The following is a 19191-nucleotide window of genomic DNA, read 5'->3' on the forward strand; positions in this document are numbered from 1 at the left end:
CTGTGTGCAATGCCTACATCGCTAAACAACACATTTTGTAATTCTTCTCACAAAGGTGAATGCAAATCTTGATCTAGTGTTTCTCTATAACTCATTGGTTTCCTCATATTTAGAATTAAATATTACAGGGTGTCCTGGTTTCGGCTAGGACAGAGCTAATTTTCTTCCTAGTAGCTGGTATAGTGCTGTGTTTTGGATTTAGTAGGAAAATAATGTTGATAACACACTGATGGTTTTAGTTGCTGCTAAGTAGTGTTTATACTAAGTCAAGGATTTTTCAGCTTCTCATGCCCAGCCAGCAAGAAGGCTGGAGAGGCACAAGAAGCTGGGAGGGGACACAGCCAGGACAGCTGACCCAAACTGGCCAAAGGGCTATTCCATACCATATGACATCATGCCCAGTATATAAACTGGGGGAGCTGGCTGGGAGGGGGGATCGCGGCTCGGGAAGTAACTGGGCATCGGTCAACGAGTGGTGAGCAATTGCATTGTGCACCACTTGCTTTGTATAGTTTAATTCTTTTAGTATTACTATTGTCATATTATTATTATCATTATCATTGTTTTTCATTCCTTTCTGTCCTATTAAACTGTCTTTATCTCAACTCACGAGGTTTTTTTTTCCTGATTCTCTCCCCCATCCCAGGGGTGGGGGGGGCAGTGAGCGAGCGACTGCGTGGTGCTTAGTTGCCGGCTGGGGTTAAACCACGACACAGGGTTGTGTCTATTTCTTAGTCTGATATTGGACAAGCTATAAACTTCAAGTACCCCATTCTTGAAAGGTGTGGTAGTAATTATCTCTCTCAAAGACAGTAAAATTACAGAAATTTTCATTCATTTATACTAATAAGGTGCTTTTGAGATCCTGAGATTCAAGGTGGTACTTAATTGCTAAACACTATTTTGTTCTGCATATTACTCATTAATTATTGTTCTGACTATTACTATTTATGAATACCTTCCAGGTGCTCAGAAGAGATCTTGTTATTCAGCTGACACAAGCTGAATACTTTCAATTTAAGCTTAACGTGTTTCATTTTTTATTATTTAAATAAAAATCTTCACGTGTTCAAGGACTGCTTGACACCTATAGAGGCTATTACAAAGGAGGCAAGAAAGTATAATTCTACACCAGACAAATGAAACAATCCCAGTCTTCAGGCCAATAATTACATACGAGAATCAAGCTCACATACAATCTTTAGCTTCTGTATAAACCCTTGGCCATAAAACTAATCTAGGAAATGGCAGTCACAATGAAATTTAGATTGCTTTCAACTAATTTTGTGATACATTAATCCCAGTTCAAGTGAAGAATATCAGAAGTTGAATGTGCCTGTAGAAACAAAACAGTAGGAGATGGGATGTGAGTATGAGCCTATGTGCTGGAAGAGACAGCAGAGCTTGGGAGCAGGCATTTCTGATGTGGTTGGCAGGTAGGGACTAGACTGTGCGAGAGGAGAAACTCCAGAGCTAGCAACAGAGATAGTATAGAGATAGCTACATTATCTGTCATGGAGCATTGCAGTTCTACAGAATGGCTGAAACTCAGCTGTTTATAATCGCGGTATGAAATGAGCAGGTGAGAAACGCACTGTTTGTAACCTCTGTCTGAAATGAGTGGGTACAGAAAATTTGGGTACTAGAGTTACATGTAGAGGAAATGTGAGAGTCTGAGTACGTTTAGCAAACTGGTCAAACTCTGACTGCTCACTCCTTAAAAAAAAAAAAGAAATTCTGAACAATTTTATTTTCCAATTCCTTCCCTAATTCCAAACAAAAACTCAGCCAAAAAGCTGCCAACCTCTTCTGTTCATAAATATGTTTCATTGCTAAGCTTGCTAAACTCTGAAATCTAACTACTTTTTACCTTCTGTCCTGGTTTTGGCTGGGACAGAGTTAATTCTCTTCCTAGTAGCTGGTACAGTGCTGTGTTTTGGATTTAGTGTGAGAATAATGTTGATAACACTCTGATGGTTTAGTTGTTGCTAAGTAGCGCTTACCTTAAATTAAGGATTTTTTTTCAGTTTCCCATGCTCTGCCAGCAAGCAGGTGTGCAAGAAGCTGGGAGGGAGCACAGCCAGGACAGCTGACCTGAACTAGCCAAAGGGGTATTCCATACCATAGAACATCATGCCCAGTATATAAGCTGGGGGGAGCTGGCCAGGAGGGGCAGATTGCTGCTCGGGCATCGGTCAGTGGGTGGTGAGCAACTGCATTGTGGATCACTGGGTCCCCCCCCCCCCCCCCCCCCCCTTCTTTTTTTGTTATATTCCTTTTCATTACAGGTACTATTATTATTATTATATTTCATTATTATTATTGTTAGTGTTATATTTTACTTTAGTTATTAAACTGTTCTTATCTCAACCCACGAGTTTTACCTTCTTTCCCGATTCTCCTCCCCATCCCACTGGGAGCGGCGGCAGAGTGAGGGAGCGGCTGTGGGGTGCTTGGCTGCTGGCTGGGGTTAAACCATGACACCGTCAAGTATCTGAACAAGGACCATTGAATGCCTTTCTGCAACAGGACTACCAGATATTTATGTTGGTGTTTTGCAAAAACTATTATTGAGGGAGATAGTTTAAGACAATGTGCCATGTTTCATTTCCTATCTAGTGATTTGTAGGCTATTTGTTCTTATCAATCTGAAACACCCAATATCTTTGATATGCACATCTCTCTGCAGTCATTTGTGGGAAGTATCACTTTCTACAGAGAAATTCAAAGGCCAAAATCTCTTGTTCTGAAAAAATATAAATGCTGCCATTCAGCTGTCTCCTGGCTTCAACCTGTGAAAAATATGGGAAAATAACACCAGGTACATTACAAAAGAATTGGGGTATATTGCTTTTCATCCTCATTGGTCCCTCTGTTTTCAAGCTGTCACTTCTGGAGGTCTAGATACACATATAAATAATCCATATTTTCCCAGATTTTCTGCTAAAATTCATATTCACGTAAGACCCACATTCACGGGACACCCTTACTCACCATGAATGCTTTCACAGTATGTAGTCCCAGAGCATGAAGTGTGATACAGTGCAGTATAAACTTCTGAGGAAAGGTCTAACAGTCTGGCGCCAAGCATGCCAAAGCCATATAGTTGAGGTGAAATGTTTACATGAGATTTTTGATGTTTCAAATCAAAAGCGATGACTTGTAATTCCAAACCCCCAGCAAGGGAGTGATCGTGGTTTATTACATTTATGATGACTGGAAAAATTCTGTGTTGGATTGCTGCTGACGTGTCAGATAAGCACTTCTTAAGTTTAAAGGAACAAGTGACTATGGTAACTTCAAAGTTACCAAAGGCAAGAAGATAGAAATCTAACTGATTGGAAAAGAAACAGATTGTTTTCTATAATGGTACTGTAAGTAAGAGAACGAAATTAAGAAAGAAAGCAGTTGACTGAGTATTAGGAAAAATAGTTCTGATAGTAAGATCACCTTTAGAAGTAGTGGAAACCTAGAAACCTGTAACAACAGGTGCAGAAAAGTTAATAAGGGGAAAATCTCAGTATCAATTAGCTGCTGTGTTCCTCAACATACTTCCCAACGAGTTTTTATTTTTTATTTGTATTTATTTATTTTTTGTTTACAATTGACTCACATTCCCTCTTCTGTCTGAATAGTGAAGACTTGTCAGGTGCTGGGCAGTAACTTAGAAACAGGCTGGCAAGCCTGTGCCCGCCATGAAAGTGCCACTCTTAGGGTACCGGTGGGCTGCCAGCTGCACTTCTCACTGTGCGCTTACCCAGCTGCACTCCGAGCCAGCAGCCACAAGACAGCTGTAGTCTGGAAACCTGGCAGCCACATCACCATGACACTCACTCTGACCATGCAGGGCAGAATATATTCTCTTGTTTTCAGCACAGGGCACATGCCTGGCAGGCTGGATTTAGCTTATGCCTCTTGACTTGGTGCCCAGAGAAAAAGGGCAGGTGCCTGTGTGTAGTCAGGAGAGCTAACGTGCTCTAGGAGAAAGTGGTCTGATGACGAAAAAAGACAAGTATCACTCTCTGGTGCTGACAGTACAAATAAAGCCTTGAAAATATAAGTGCATTTAGAGGTGGCACACATACCAGAGAGAGACACGGGCAAGGATATGGCTTTAGAACACGTACCTAAACACATATGTCACAACACACACAGTGTGGCAGTTCAACATCATCAACTCCAGAACCACTTTTAGAGATCAACTTAAAGTACCATGGATTCAAAAGCAACGATTCTCCCTCCTGCAGCAACCAGGAAGGTATCTGTTCTCAGCTCTGCGGCGGTGTCGTGGTTCAACCCCAGTCAGCAGCCAAGCACCACGCAGCCGCTCCCTCACTCCCCGTCCCCGCCCCCGGTGGGATGGGGAGGAGAATCAGGAAAGAAGGCAGAACTCGTGGGTTGAGATAAGAACAGTTTAATAACTAAAGTAAAATATAACACTAACAATAGTAATAATGAAATATAGTAATAATAATAGTAATGAAAAGGAATATAACAAAAAAAAGGAGGGGGAAGGAAAAAAAAACAGTGATGCACAATGCAATTGCTCACCACCTGCTGACCAATGCCCAAGCAGCAATCCACCCCTCCTGGCCAACTCCCCCCTGTTTATATACTGGGCATGACATTCCATGGTATGGAATACCCCTTTGGCTAGTTGGGGTCAGCTGCCCTGACTATGCTCCCTCCCAGCTTCTTGCACACCTGCTTGCTGGCAGAGCATGGGAAACTGAAAAAAAAATCCTTAATTTAAGGTAAGCGCTACTTAGCAACAACTAAAACATCAGCGTGTTATCAACATTATTCTCACACTAAATCCAAAACACAGCACTGTACCAGCTACTAGGAAGAGAATTAACTCTGTCCCAACCGAAACCAGGACAGGTGGGAGCAACAAGCAATTTGTCTCAACGGTTTGTTGGTTTCATTATCAGCATTAAAATGTCACTAAGCTTCTCTGCTCTCTTTGGTGGCTTAAACTCCACCCTCTGCTGATAAACAGCACAAGATCTGTGCATTAACCAAACCTCCTGCTTGGGTTCTATTCTGTTTTCAAGAGCTATCAAATGGCATTGACTCCTTATGGATTTCTGGCCATCTGGAGATTTAATTTAGCCTGAGAGGTGTTTCCCTCCTCAACTCTAATTGATGGGGCTGGGCAGTAAAATCTGACTCTATCTCAGCTGTGTCTCAGTTGTGGAACTACATTATCTTAATGTCTGCTTCAGAGCAGGCTAATGAATCTTCTCTTTAAAACATTTAAAAAGTCAAGATGAAAAGGGCTACACAAGTGTTTGTGTGTTTGTATATGCGTGTGGGGGAGGAACCTACTGCAAAAATTTGTGGGAAGAGAACAGTGTGTAAAATGTACTCACATGAGATTTTTTGATTTGCAACTGATTTTGCTGATACTAGCTACAAAATAAGAAAGTTCATAATCTCTCCTTCTGCACGAGTCAATGAAGATTTCTATGATAAAAATAAAAAATGTGGAAATAGACTTTGCAGTGTGGTTTTAAAAGGTAGCACCTCTCAGGCTAATACATGTAGTACGCAGTTTAAAATGTTTATAAATCCTGTACTTGTTGCCTTGAGGTGACAAGAGAAATCTGAAATATGGGGGTTAGAAGACAGAGAGAGGGAGAGAGGGATTTAAGGTCTTCCAGAAGTTCCTCTCCTAGTCTCCCCTCCCCCTTCCTTGCTCTCGGTCCTCCTAAACCATCCTATAAACCAAATACCATTTAGAAAGCACACTTAGGACAAGTCTAATTCCATCTATTTAAAAACTAGAGTAATGCAGTAAACTGTGGAGTCCTGTTTCCCAGGCTTCTCTTTTCGGAGAAGAGTTGTCTTCCCCTGTGTTTAAAATGAAGAGGTAATTTTGGGCACTGCTGCAATCTAAGTAGTCGTGGCTACAAATATTTACATTAAAGCCTTTTAAAAGAGTGAAAAAAGATAGATGAATTTTAAATAAGCTGTGCAGAAGTATAAAAAGATTACGATAACTGGATACTATTTGAAGAATTCTTAGGAGCCTTCTACTGCATTTTTTGACTTACAGTAAAAGATAGTAGAACTGAAAAGAAAATTGAGTGGGATTTTTTTCCCAGCTGTTTATGACAGCACAGTTTTCTTCTTGGAAAGAAGTACTTGAAATCCATAGTAACCTTCTTATAGTAAGTTAAAGCTATTTGTGAAAAGTGGCCAAAGCCCCATGATCAATGGATACCAAACACACACTAAAAATGGAAGGACAATAAATCTCTACAGTGCAGTAACTTTTGATCATTAAAAAATGTTATTTTGGGCATGCAATACTCAGTAAGTAACACTGTCAACTGAAACAGATACTATTTCAAAAGAAATCTGGACTTCTTTTTATGGGGACACCACACCCCCTACACAGAAACAACCAAAGTCTACGTATGGGACACTAATACCTGAACTTACCTTTTAATAATGTTAACAGGAAGGTAACCGTGACATATTAACAAATTTTAATTATAGGTAGCAAAAAATACGACATATAAGAATTCTATACAAGATGGAATCATCCATCAGGTACTGGGAATTTTTACTATGATGGAGGCAGAAAAGGGAACAAGTTGCTTAAGGAAATAAACACTATGTGCAAAAATAAAATAAAATAAAAAAATTCAGGGACACTCAGCCTGATTTTCATACAGTGAAGCAGTGGTTCACCTCTGCCAAAAGATGATAATGCTATCAAAAATTGCTGGAAGTCTGAAACAAAAGTGTTGCTGCAGCTATGATGGTCTAGGGATATTAGCAAACATGTTTTGAGGTTTAGTCTTTAGTTAGGTTAGTTATACTCTTTGAGGAAAAAAATGTGTCAAGATCTGAGCACCCAAGAACTCTGAAGGAAGAGGTACAGAAAAGGCCACCAGACCTTGCTAGTGGAAGACTGGGCCACAGCAGAACTCTTAGGTGACTTCTTCCTCTGTACTGAGACCCAGGTATCAATGTGCTACCTTAACTGTGGCAAAAGAGAGAGCGGCTGTTTAGTTTGAGGAGATGCAAGTCCTAAGTGGGCTCTCATCATGCCACTGAAAGATGCAAAGAGAACAGAATGCTGTGTTTAGAGAGCACAGGACATTTATGAGAACAAGACAAGCAACCTAATGTCCATCCAGAGAGCTTTGTTTTCTTGTTTCTCAATCCTCTCATGCTATTCCATACATAAATGGAAAAAAAAAAAAATCACCCCAAACTTTGGGAATTAATGTGTGGTCATAGGGACAAGAGGAGCATGCAGATACCTCCTGCAGAAAATAATGTGAGCATACTTGATATTTAGCAGCTTAACCTGAAGAAGCTGTTTTTTTCTTGCACTGGAAAATTCTGATACTGAGCCTACTAGGTGATCTAGTTCTCGTATAAAGACTGCAAGATACTTTATTACCAGTTCTTGAGTGTTACTCAGCACCTAACAATAAAGTATTTTAGTGTTCAAACAAAACATAATTCAAATTAACAAATGGTACTCTAAATAGCTTATCAAAATAATGTTTGAATGCACTGTTATTATAAGTCAGCATTTTTTTTGTCAAGAACCAGTTCAGAGATGACTGATTTTAATGATGCATGTGAACTAACAAAAATAAGAGAGTGCACTATAATCACTGTATAGTCCTATGAAAATTACTTACAGGCTATAAACAAGGCAAAAATAAAGTGTGTATTACCTTTTTATGGATGTTTAGCTTAGTTTAATAAAGCCTAAGTTTATTTCAGAATGAACATATAGCAGAAGTACTGTTCAATGAACAACCAATGAAAATTATTATTCCTTGCACTCTATTTAATTTTATACATAAACCCCAAAATATGCAAACTCAACAACTTGTAGTAAAATTCTACTTTGTCTGTTCCAAAGATAGAATTATTGAAACGTTATCTTTAGAACAGCAGTCACAAAATAAAGTCTGCAACAGTGAAGCCTAATACAAAACCAATTGATTTTTCTCTAGCCATGGGATTTAGGAAACTGCAGGCACTAGAAAACAGTCTTCAGATTTTCTTTGCTACTTTTTAATTGAGTGCTGAAGTATGCTACACAAATCTACTTTCTTCAATTCTCTGCAGCAAGTGATTAAAGGTAGAATTTTTAAGAACTTTACAGTCAATAAAACCCTTTCAGCAGGAGAAAGCCTCTAGCTTCAACTTATTTTTGTAGTAATGTTTCTCCAAATTATTTGGACTCCTTGTGTTCTGCTTGCTCAGAAACATCCGTCTCAAGTCCTTGTTTCAAAGTACTAAATTGCAGGAAGGAATCTCAAAAGTTTTTAAGTGTTATTTCCCTGTAAGCAATTGCTGTCACTCTTGCGAGACTCCATGTAAAAAAAATAAAACTCTATTTAAAAACTGAAAAACCATAGAAGCAGTTATTTATTAAAATATGTTACATGGATTTGAAGCAACTATAAATCACTTTTTTTTTTTAAATTTCGCTGAAATATTTACTGATCTCTTCTTTCACCTGTATTTTAGAAATGCTTCAGGAATCTTAGTGTTCATCACTTGCATCAGTAGAACAAGCACCTTCAGGGCACTAATCTCTTCTTCAGACAGTTTCCTCAGTTCCTTCTGATTAACTCTTAAGATTTATATTCTTTCACCAGAAATAGGTGGCAGCCAAACTCCTCAGATCCTTGATAGAAATCTGAAGTGCTGTCATAGTTTACAGCAGTCATTAAGGGGGAAAGGGCTGTCTCTTTAAGCTATACAAATCACAAGAGATGGTTTCCCTCATTCATCCTGCCAAAAGTTTATTAATTAAAAAAATCCTGAAGTTCATAGGACAATCACTGTTCTTTCTTTCTCTTTCATGGGGACTGAAGACAGAATATGGCCTAAAATTAGTTCTTTCAAAAGGAGAAATACTGACTTAAAGAGAGACCATGTAGACAAGTTCAGATTTAAATCCAAATCCTAGTTCTAAAATTCAAGTCGTTAAATTCACCCATGATACTGTGAGGCATTCACTGCAACACATAATAACCACCATATACCTCAATAGCATTTTTCTAATCCCATAAAAATCTGAATTTTGTCTTTGTTATTTTAATGTAGGTAGCTCAGATGCCTATAAAGCAATTACATTTACAGCCAACTTACAATGCGTAGCAGCGGCCTGACACAGTGGAAACATTTATATGGTATCTGACAGATAAAAGAGCAAATCCTATTCCTTTTCATTCCAGGTGGTATTCTCAGCCCTACGCAGAAGCCTTATCAAATAGATGTCTTTTACGGCATGCCTTGAAGCTACTTTGTACAAAGAGGGGGTGGAAGGAGGAGGAAATTCCAGACCTGAAGCATGTGCCAGCTTTTCAGATTAAAATTCCTTGTCAGTTGACTACTCCAGCAAAATCATAGCCAGAAGTTACTTAGCAAAAGTTCTGCTCACTATCCACCTTGCAGACAAGCTCTGTTAGCCCTAAAATTAATGACATCACAAGCTAAAAAACCTTGATATCAAAGATCACCACTGTAAAATAAGAATTGGCTAGTGTAATTTCCACAGGACTTCTTTTTTCCTGCCAAACTGGTAACACTGAATGTGTTTAGTGCCTTTGAATGGCAAAATTTACATTTTACAGTTCAGTCACTGCTGTATGTTTAGGTGCATATTAGGCAGGGCACTGTAACAAGTATTGCGAGCTCCTCCAGAGCCACTGCTTGGGGAAGAAGAGTTATGAAGAACTCAATGTTTGAGGATTGTTGTTCACTACCAACCTGCTGGTGACTGACTGACGGTCACCAAGAGCCGCAGTGTTGGTATTATTCTTGTGAAGTCCTCAAGTCAACTGACCTACTTGACCTGTTTCTCTTTTAAGTCCTGCTGAGTAGCAACTACACTGTCATTGCTATAATGGTCTTGGCCAACTGCATCGTAGGACTTCCACTGGATCCATGATTTCTGCTGGTATAGGAGAGTAAAGCTCTTTTCAGCATAAATTATAACCTTATTATAAAATTAGATGTTAAGAAAGCCTAATTACTGCAAATGGGAGCGAAGCAAATGGAAGTAGGGGAAAATATGTAAAACCTTTGGTTGTTAGATTTACTTAAAAGCATTTTTATGATTAAATGTGAAATTTGCAGATTCTTGAAGAAGCCCTACTTCTACTTGCACTAATGGTAAAACTAATTCTCTTTTAGAAGTGAAGTTCTGAGGCATGCATTTTTGGTAATTTTGTGTATCTTAGGAACATGGGCTTCAATTATATATATAATAATGAAATATATAATATTATAATTTCTACAGTCCTGCTTCAAGGCATAAAACCAAGCAAATCACATAATAGAAATCTCCACGAAAACAGGAAAAGAATCTTGCATATATATTAAACACATACACAATAAATATATCCAACTTGCTTAGTGCTAGAGCAAGAGAGAAATCCAGTGGTTCCAGAGATGCACTTTTGGCCATTGTTACCCTTTTCCGGAGCACATCAGCTACTTGGTAAAATATAATGTAAGAGTAAAATATAATGTATTGTACTCTGGGCTGCTTCCTGGCAGTTTGTATTAACTGAGGTATTTAATAATTAAACATCTCCTGAATGAAATGCTTCCATATGTATTTAGCAACATCTCTGGATGCCTTACATATGCACTACACATTGTTGCAAAATGAAAACAGTGGACTGAGACACTCTAATTTTAGGAAAATGCAAACAACAGCAGGATTACATTTTCTTAACTACTTAATTTTCCAAGGAGAAAATAAGATAACTTGACAAACAGTTTCAAGGATGGAAATGCTTTTAAGCTGCAATAGTAAAAGACTAAGTGAAGGGTTCAAACTTCTATGTCAATACAGAACTCCAAATTTGGTTTAAGAATATGACTGAAATCACAATAAAAATACAGCATCTGTACTTCATGTAGGAAACACTTATAATCCCCAAAGTTAGGAGTCTGTATAAAGGAAAATAGTGATTCCAATAATCAGAATCTGTGATGCTGGTGCCATGAGCAGGCAGAACATTAAAATGGAACTGATATTCCCTCCCCTCTTTTGTATTTACTACAGTTAGCATCCTATTATATATAGTTGAACTATCTGAGTTGACAGTTTCTAGTCCACGGACAGAGATTGGGCCCATTCGCCTAGCTCAGAGGCAGTGCTGTGCAGTTTTCCTGAGACAGGGAGCACTGCAGGGCATGCACTATGCACTCCAACATCTGCTAGATCAAGCAGGGTCAGAGCTGACCTGGAGTTAATAACACTGCCAGATCCAGGGCAGCTCTCTGCTGGTTAGCAGGTTAGCTATTCACCGTGGTTCATCAACACATTCCTGACACCTAGGTATCTCAATTAGCCCTGATGTTGCATGCTCCACCTTTTAATACCCTAGATAATCCTATATAGTGCAGAACATACACAGGTCAATCACAGTGCTTGAGGCCTGAAAAATGACGAGTATAGAAGAGGCTATGTCCTCTTCTTAGCAGTGCTACCAACCCCAAGGCCTGAGCAGTCTCCCGAAGAGCACTGCTTACAGCCCTTTCTGCTGTGTGCCGTGTTTCATTCAGTGCAGCAGTTCCACCGTACAGACACTTGACAGACGATGACTGCCCCTTTCCTAACACGGACACGCATCTTCTGGGGTTACCATTAACAACTCTCATATTCTTTCTTTGGCATATAGTCTGGCATGAAAACACTACAGCCTATTGCTGAGACACTGAGAGGGAAAAAAAAACCCAAACAAACCCCCACAAAAAAACCCAAAACCCAGACAAACCCAAAACCAAGCAAAAATCCCTCTTTGTCCTTTGCTGAATTTAACAAGTCTGCACAGTGGCAGCCATAACTTCTGAGGCCATGATTTGCAACATAGCCCTCTGTTTACAAATATGTAACCAAAATAACTCTATTTGGCATAGCAGAACACACATTTATTAAACCCTGCAGTCAACAGATCATGTGACAATCACCAAAAGTACAGAAGAGACTTGTCATTTCTGTTCCTTAAACCACCTGGAAAAAATACTACTCCTATGAAAAAAAAAAAATTCTCCTCAGAGAGCTGTGTGTCCACAAACAGTCAGATGAATGTCATCTTAGCACTGAAACAAGAGATCAAATCTACCTCTATAGATGGAGCATAGTCAACAAGCTGACCCTTTAGACAAAAAAGAAGTGTTTTAAAGAGGAAGGGAGAGGAGGAAGAAGAGGAGAAGGAGGAAAAAGAAGGAAAAATCTGAAAAAATCTGAATGGAAAATGCATGTTTTCTAGAGGAGTCTTTTATTTTCTTCCCATAAAACTAGGTCTCCTGGATACTCTAATAAATGGATTTTGATCATAATTTACTACATTACCAACTACAAATTGGCCTTACACATTACAGTTTCTCACATCAATCCCTTCTATGAAGACATTAGTACAGACAAATGGCTCAGGAGGTAATCCATTCACACTGGGAAACAAATTATCCCATAACAATATCTGCAGAGCAAAGCGGCTACAATGTAAATACCTACTGCATAATACTAGTACTTAAAAAAAAAAAAAAATCTTGCTGAATCAAGACTTAGGTTATGAGCACGTTCCTTAAAAGTACCATTTTGTTACCAAAATTCAAAAGATCTCACTCGATCTTTAACATCTATATACTTATGTAATTTTATATCTAAGTAGCCCCATTAACCTAAATGAGATTACAAGAACATGTTTGCTTATTATTTTGAATAGGACTATGAAGGATTAGGGCTACCAATAGCTTATTTCCAGAAACGTAACTGCTCAACCAGTCATAAAGCAAATTTTCTTAATCTAACATTTTACAAGATTAACAGTTGATATAAGATGTGATCTTCAGAACAAATTGACATTTAAAAAATAATTCAGTCTTTTTCTTTTGAATAAACTATGCTTACTGCTCACATGTTAATCTTTTATTCTGAAACACTGAGCATAAAAGTTGGTTATTTTGCAAACATAAGGTATCAGTTTTGATGTATAAACATCATGGTGACTAACAAAACAGAACATCTCAAAATTCTTGGTTTTATGAGAGCTTCAACAAAAGAATTCCTATTTTCTTAACAGCTACAGATGTTAGGGACACCAAATGTTTCTGGTAGAAAAAGGAGAGCAGGTTAAGGACCTTTCCTGTTACAGCAAATGTGTCAAAATAGAGGCCTGTTACCAAATAAAATACTTTTAAGCCTATACTTCCCCAGAACTCCATAATGACTAATTCCCACTGAACAGAGAAAAGGACAGAAGGACCATCAGTCCTCAGAAAAAAGCATCAGGATGACATCATAGCCTGTCTGCTAGCCAGGAAAGGAAGAGAGGGATTAGCTGAATAGTGAACATCTGGATTGTGTATATAAAAGCAAGGAAGGATTTTTATACATATTAGTTCACTGAGTTCCACTGAATTTTTATCTTACAAAGAAACAGTAGTGCTACGATACGCTTTTATAATGAAAAAGCAACAGGAATTCCAGTGGTCTGGGTTAGTGTATTAAAAGATACACAAACAGATTATCATTCACTGCTTCTTTACTACATTTAATTGAAAAAATTTGGCAGATACTTGAACTTATAACTCCTTCTTTTCGAGTTAAAACACCGTAGCTTGGTAACTCTTGTTTTCTTCTTTCTGTTAGGGTTTCAGATACAAAGATTGTAAGTGACATGATTCTGATCACACTGAAGTTCAAAACGTATTCAGTTCCCCATCCCAGTACCGTACAGACTGCTTTCAAAAATTCCTACATGTGAACTGCTTCAATTTCTTAAGAATACAAGTCAAACCAAATTCATATTTTTGCATTTTTCTTTTACAACACAGCATAGAGTTCCTGCATACGTTGCAATGCTAATAGTTGTGTATAGACTCAACTAGTTTGCATATACTCTATAAAGCTGCAGAGTCTGCAACTCTATAAAGTTGCCGTGCAAAAAAATCAACTTTATTCTAGACTGGAGTACTATGCAAAGAAACATTCTTACCTTGAACTGTTAGAGTTGCTGATGCTTCAGCTTTTCCAACCATATTTTCTGCAACACAAGTATATGAGCCCATGTCTCCTGCCATAACTTTCCGGATTTTCAAGGTATGATCATCACGGATTTCGTATCTTTAAATATACATAGTAATAAACAATGAATAGGAATACTAGAACTTTGTCAAATTTCTGTAAAGGGTAAAAATATGGTGGGTTTGCTCTCAAATATTTTTATTCTTAGATTTCCCTTAGAAATAAAAATATGCATAAATCCTTATAAATTGATAATGTAAAAATAAAGTTTTAAAAGCAAAATATAACTAAATATTTGAAAACCTTATTCTGATTTCATTTGCAACGTGAGTCAGTTTTACTGACGTCAGTAGAATTTCACTGGCATAATACAATTGTAAAGCTCTAACGCAGAACGTTTTAATTGTTAGAACTCTTTTAACAAGTAAATGTAATAACAGTTATTATTCTCCCTATAATTTTTCCATCTGAATGATTTTTTTAATATGGTTGAAAAGAAAATATTGTTCTCAAGAAGATCCAAATTGCTTGAAAGTCAAGATAAATCACAATTCATTCAATAATTTTTTTTAAAGAACAATGTGGCCTTTTACCATTTCCTATCCTTTCATCACTTTTTTTCTCTTCTTTGTATAATGCAGCCAATGTGTTTCTCTTTATAGGAAGTAGATTTTTCTCTTAAAAATGCTATAGGTTTTATTAAAGCTATAGACTAGATTAACAGGAAGCTGGATTTGGATGGCCGTAGCCAACTGTTACAGGGTTTATTCTTTCAATCCCCTCCCCTAACAGGTTTTTAACTGATAATTGGGAATTCAAAGTAAATAAATAAATAATCCATCTATCTATCACAGAAAGTATTTCTTTTTAACATGGTGTTTTACTTTTTGGCCTGAATTAGAGCAATGACAGGAAAAAAAAGTTAACTGGAAACTTAGTAACAAAAACATGTATAACCAAGGCAGCTTTCTACATTACCAGACTACATTTTATATCAATTGCAATTCCAGTATATATTTCTTGATGTTGTAATCTAATTTACTATTTGTTATACATTCTCCAAAACTTCTAGTAATTATGGAAGACTCTTGAGGTGAAGAATTAATCTGTATCAGATATTACTGACTGAACTTAGTTATTTTTTGTTGTATTTGTCATGTCTTGTCACAACAAAAGCTTGAGAACAAGACATTCTTAAGTTTCAATGTAAATTATAACTTCAAATAGAGCTGGTAATTAGAAATGTCTTACTAGATCAAGCCAGGCCTTCTCCATTCAAGAAAAAGAAATGCTAGCTGTCAAATGTTGAATGGCTACATCAAATACCAAGCTAGATGTCATAAAAAAGGTAACTCCATGTACTGCACCTTGCTTTTGGTAATTCTCCATCATCTTTCCTCCATCTTACTGTAGGGACTGGGTCACCTCTTGCCTCACACTTAAACTCTGCACTATCATCCACAGTTACAGCCAAATTACTTGGTCTCTTCACAAAAGATGGTCTCTCTAAAAGGAAAGGAAAGAAAAAAAGGGATTAGTCCAGCAGTTCTGTGCCCAAATTGCGATTTTCCCTGAACTGTGGCTGTTAGAGCAAGGAGAGCAGGGTGACGAATCTGATGGAGGTGCCTGTGCACCGCTCCTCTCGCTCCCAGCCCCAGGCAGAAGATCCGTAGCCCTGCAGATGGCCAGCACTGTGAACCTCAGCACAGGAGGCAGACGCTCTCAACGTGGCTCAGGATCCCAGCACAGACTTCCTTACTTCTTATGTATCATCGTCGCAGCTAATATAGCTAAAGGAAAACACAACCTACGCAGAAAATCTAAATACACATCGCTCCTCAGATAGAAGCAGGCCTGCTGCAAGGACCCAGACAAATGACCACTCATCTGCTACACTGCTTCAAAAAGACAGAAGGCACAAACCAAACATTGTCTCACTGGAGGTTTTGACTCAATGGTGCCTCTAAATTTGAAGGCCAAATAAGGCCCAGCACAGTATCTCTCTGAGGTTACTTGCAGGTGTCAGCAGCAGCTAGTGTTCGATGCAGCAATTTCCAATGCTACATTAGAAAGACAACAGTTTTTTCTTTCACTAGCACACAAAATAAAACAAGCCCAAAACCCCCACAATGTCCTCTCTATAATTTTTTTCATAAAAATTGCTGTTATCCCTGACTTACATTGTAGGACATGGATGACCCAAGTACTGGCTCACCAGAGTCAGATTAATTCCTGCATACTTTTTCTCAGGCTTTGGGAAACAAAATGGGATCTCAGTACAGGCTGTGCTCTTCTGGCAACCCAGCTACTAGCTGGAAATTTCAGGAAAGGGATTGACACACTTTTCTACCTGTAACAGGGTTCAAAGCTTTATGGTGCCGGGCTATTCATAGTTTCATAGTTCCACACCAGGCTGGAGTGCAGTGAGGTTTGCACATGCACAAGGAAGAAAAGTGTTTTTAACAATTTCTGGGGTACTCCAGGAAGGATTACCCATCTAGAAAGGCAGTACCAGATGACAACAGGACGTTCATAAAAGAACAGGGAAGGTTTACCAGGAGAGTTGGCAGGTTCCTTTGCCTAAGGCAGATGACCTTTTTGCCTATAAACCTGTGAAAGCTCTGAGGGAGTTGAGAAGGCAGTTGCATGTTTTGACTTGTATGTATTAGACATATAAATATCATCTCCCTGGAACTGGAAGAGTCTGAAGCCATTGGCACAATCAGGAAGTGTGAATACTCAAAAATATGCCACAAATTTCTCATAGGAGTATAAAAGCACCAGACAGAAGGATAAAGAGACAATCCTATATTCTTAGTGTCTCACATTTGTGTTTGAAAAAGGTGGTTCTGAATATTGCTTTGACTTTGCAGATAAAGATATAGAGATTCAGTATTATAAAACCTTAGTGAATGGTTCAAAAAGGACTGAAGTGGAAATATGAACTGAACAAAACCCTATAAAAGAGCTTCCTTTATTCTCGAGGATGTTCAGACCAACCGGACACTTGTGTTGTAGAAAACTTACCTTTGCTTGCAATGCTAGGCAAATAATGTTAGATGAAATAGCAAGTTGATCTTTAAGCTGTCAGTTCTAGCCTGTGTTCATATACAAGAAGTGAGAAATAAAACAGAGACCCACAGACATGAATCTAGCTGTGAATTAAAAAAATACAGATATAGACATTTCCGCCCCCGTCCCGGCCCCTTTCTTGTAGGTGCAGTAAAACCACAATATAAACGCAAGAAAAGAACATTCCGGATTAAACTTCAGAGTAAGAATAGTTTGGGGAAGAATATTCAACTTAATTACGCAAGAGAAAAAGGACTGATCTGGTAAGGCCAGGACTGCTGCACAACAGCAAAACCCACAAGAGGCACATTGTTCTCTAGATCAGTTTCCTAAAGGAAGAGTAATAGACCGAGAGCTTTTGTCTGCCCATTCATAACGTTCTTATTCAAACGCATAAATGGATAAGGGAAATCAGCACTGATTTAAGTATCTATCTTTGTCACACGATTATTTGGTAAATACAAGGAAAGCTTAGCAAGGACCACTTTGAAACTTTCTAATATTACAGTTTCTGGCATGCAATCCTCCCTCTGATCTAAAGCAGAGACCTAAAAGCAAAAGTTCAACTTCTAAATAACCAGAACCCATAAACAGAAGATTTATGTTGAAAGATTTTAATATAAGAAGTCAGCATGTTTCTCACGCTTTTTCATGCATATCTAAGGCCTGAGTTGAAAGAATAAGGTGTATTAAAGATTTCTAGACACAGACTGATAAGACATTCAAAGCTTTACTGTCCTGTTTGAAAAGAAAACCTCACTAGTTTTCCCAGGCTGAAAATCAGAAATATGTTTGAAGGGAAAACGAGACGAAGGAAAAGGCAAACACAGACCTCTCTCTGCAATGCACTGCTCTTACAGGTGTTCGCCAAGAGTATTATTTTCTAGCCTGGATTACATAACAGTCCATACCATGATTTCCTGGTTAGCAGTAGACTGGTGATGAGCAATTAACTGGTACAGTTAACTAGGAGCCCAGTGCCAGGACTTTACTCAGGTAACTATGACTGTCTTCCAATTCTAGATTTTGCCTGGAAGTTCTAAAAGTGTATTTGACAATGAACTTCCTCCCAAAGTGCTTCAAAGGTGTCTATAAATTAAAGAAAAACCAAACCAGTATAGTGGATCATAGGAAGTCTTCCTTAGCTTCTAAAAAGTTATACACTATCTTGTTAGATATTCAGTTTCAACAGCTTTAAGATGGCATACAATCTCGTTTTATTATGGAAAACCCTACTTCAAATAAAACTGAACAGGACTTCAAGCTGCCTGAGTCCTAACTCTGAAAAGTAGTGAAGACAGGTAAAAGTGCCAAAGACTGACAAAACAGATCTTAAACCTGAATTAAAAAAAAAAAGAAAAAAAGCAAGAGCCAGGACTACTGCAGGAGCACTGTGATGGAAACCAGTGTGTCATGAACCATGGCTGGCTTGCATATTCTCATCCTGTGATCATAAAATATCTATTCCTTCTGCAGAAACAATTAAGCAATCTCAAGCCACCCCTACTTTAAAATAACACGGGACACATTTTGAATGAAAACTACCAAAGCTGCATCTACAGTGATCAGGAGGCAATTCTCCCATGCTGAAGGAATTCTGAGATTGCACTTGGAGTTAGAGCTTTTCTGCAATAGCAACAAAAAGCAATTTTCAGCTAAGCTAAGTTATCTTAAATGAAAACGTATTTTTTGATGCTCAGAGGAACTATCATTAGGATCACTTGCACAAGTAGACCTGTTGTATCTTTACAACACTCAGTACACACAACTATAAATGAAAGGATAATTATTTAGAATAGAAATTTAGAATAATTCTAATTTTCTTCAACAAGAGGGAAAAATTAAGCCTCTGCTTCTTAGTGATGTTAATTTTTGTTTTGCTATTATTTTACAATAGTGATCCAGTCAGTGGACACTGGAATTAATTTCAGTTTGAGAACTAAGTAAGAAAGTGTCTTCCAATAGCAAAAACAGTCCAAGGTGGATTGCAAAGCCATTAACTGCCACCCATTTGCTAGAACACAACCATGACAAAAACATTTTCAACAAAAACACTGAAAAGGAAATAGATGAGAATGGTCCTTAAT

General features: G+C 38.1%; 1 protein-coding gene across 1 annotated transcript in view; it reads right to left on the bottom strand.

The window, feature by feature from the left end:
- Positions 1-19191, bottom strand: part of ROBO1 (roundabout guidance receptor 1) — a 321785-nt gene that overhangs the window by 69676 nt on the left and 232918 nt on the right. The window contains exons 5-6 of the mRNA XM_050915366.1: positions 15400-15538; positions 14004-14131 (exon numbers count right to left, since the gene is read on the bottom strand). Coding sequence (XP_050771323.1) covers positions 14004-14131; positions 15400-15538 — 267 coding nt within the window. The remainder of the gene's footprint in view (positions 1-14003; positions 14132-15399; positions 15539-19191) is intronic.

The sequence above is a fragment of the Gymnogyps californianus genome, chromosome 1 (assembly GCF_018139145.2).
Source record: "Gymnogyps californianus isolate 813 chromosome 1, ASM1813914v2, whole genome shotgun sequence".
Lineage (NCBI taxonomy): Eukaryota > Metazoa > Chordata > Aves > Accipitriformes > Cathartidae > Gymnogyps > Gymnogyps californianus.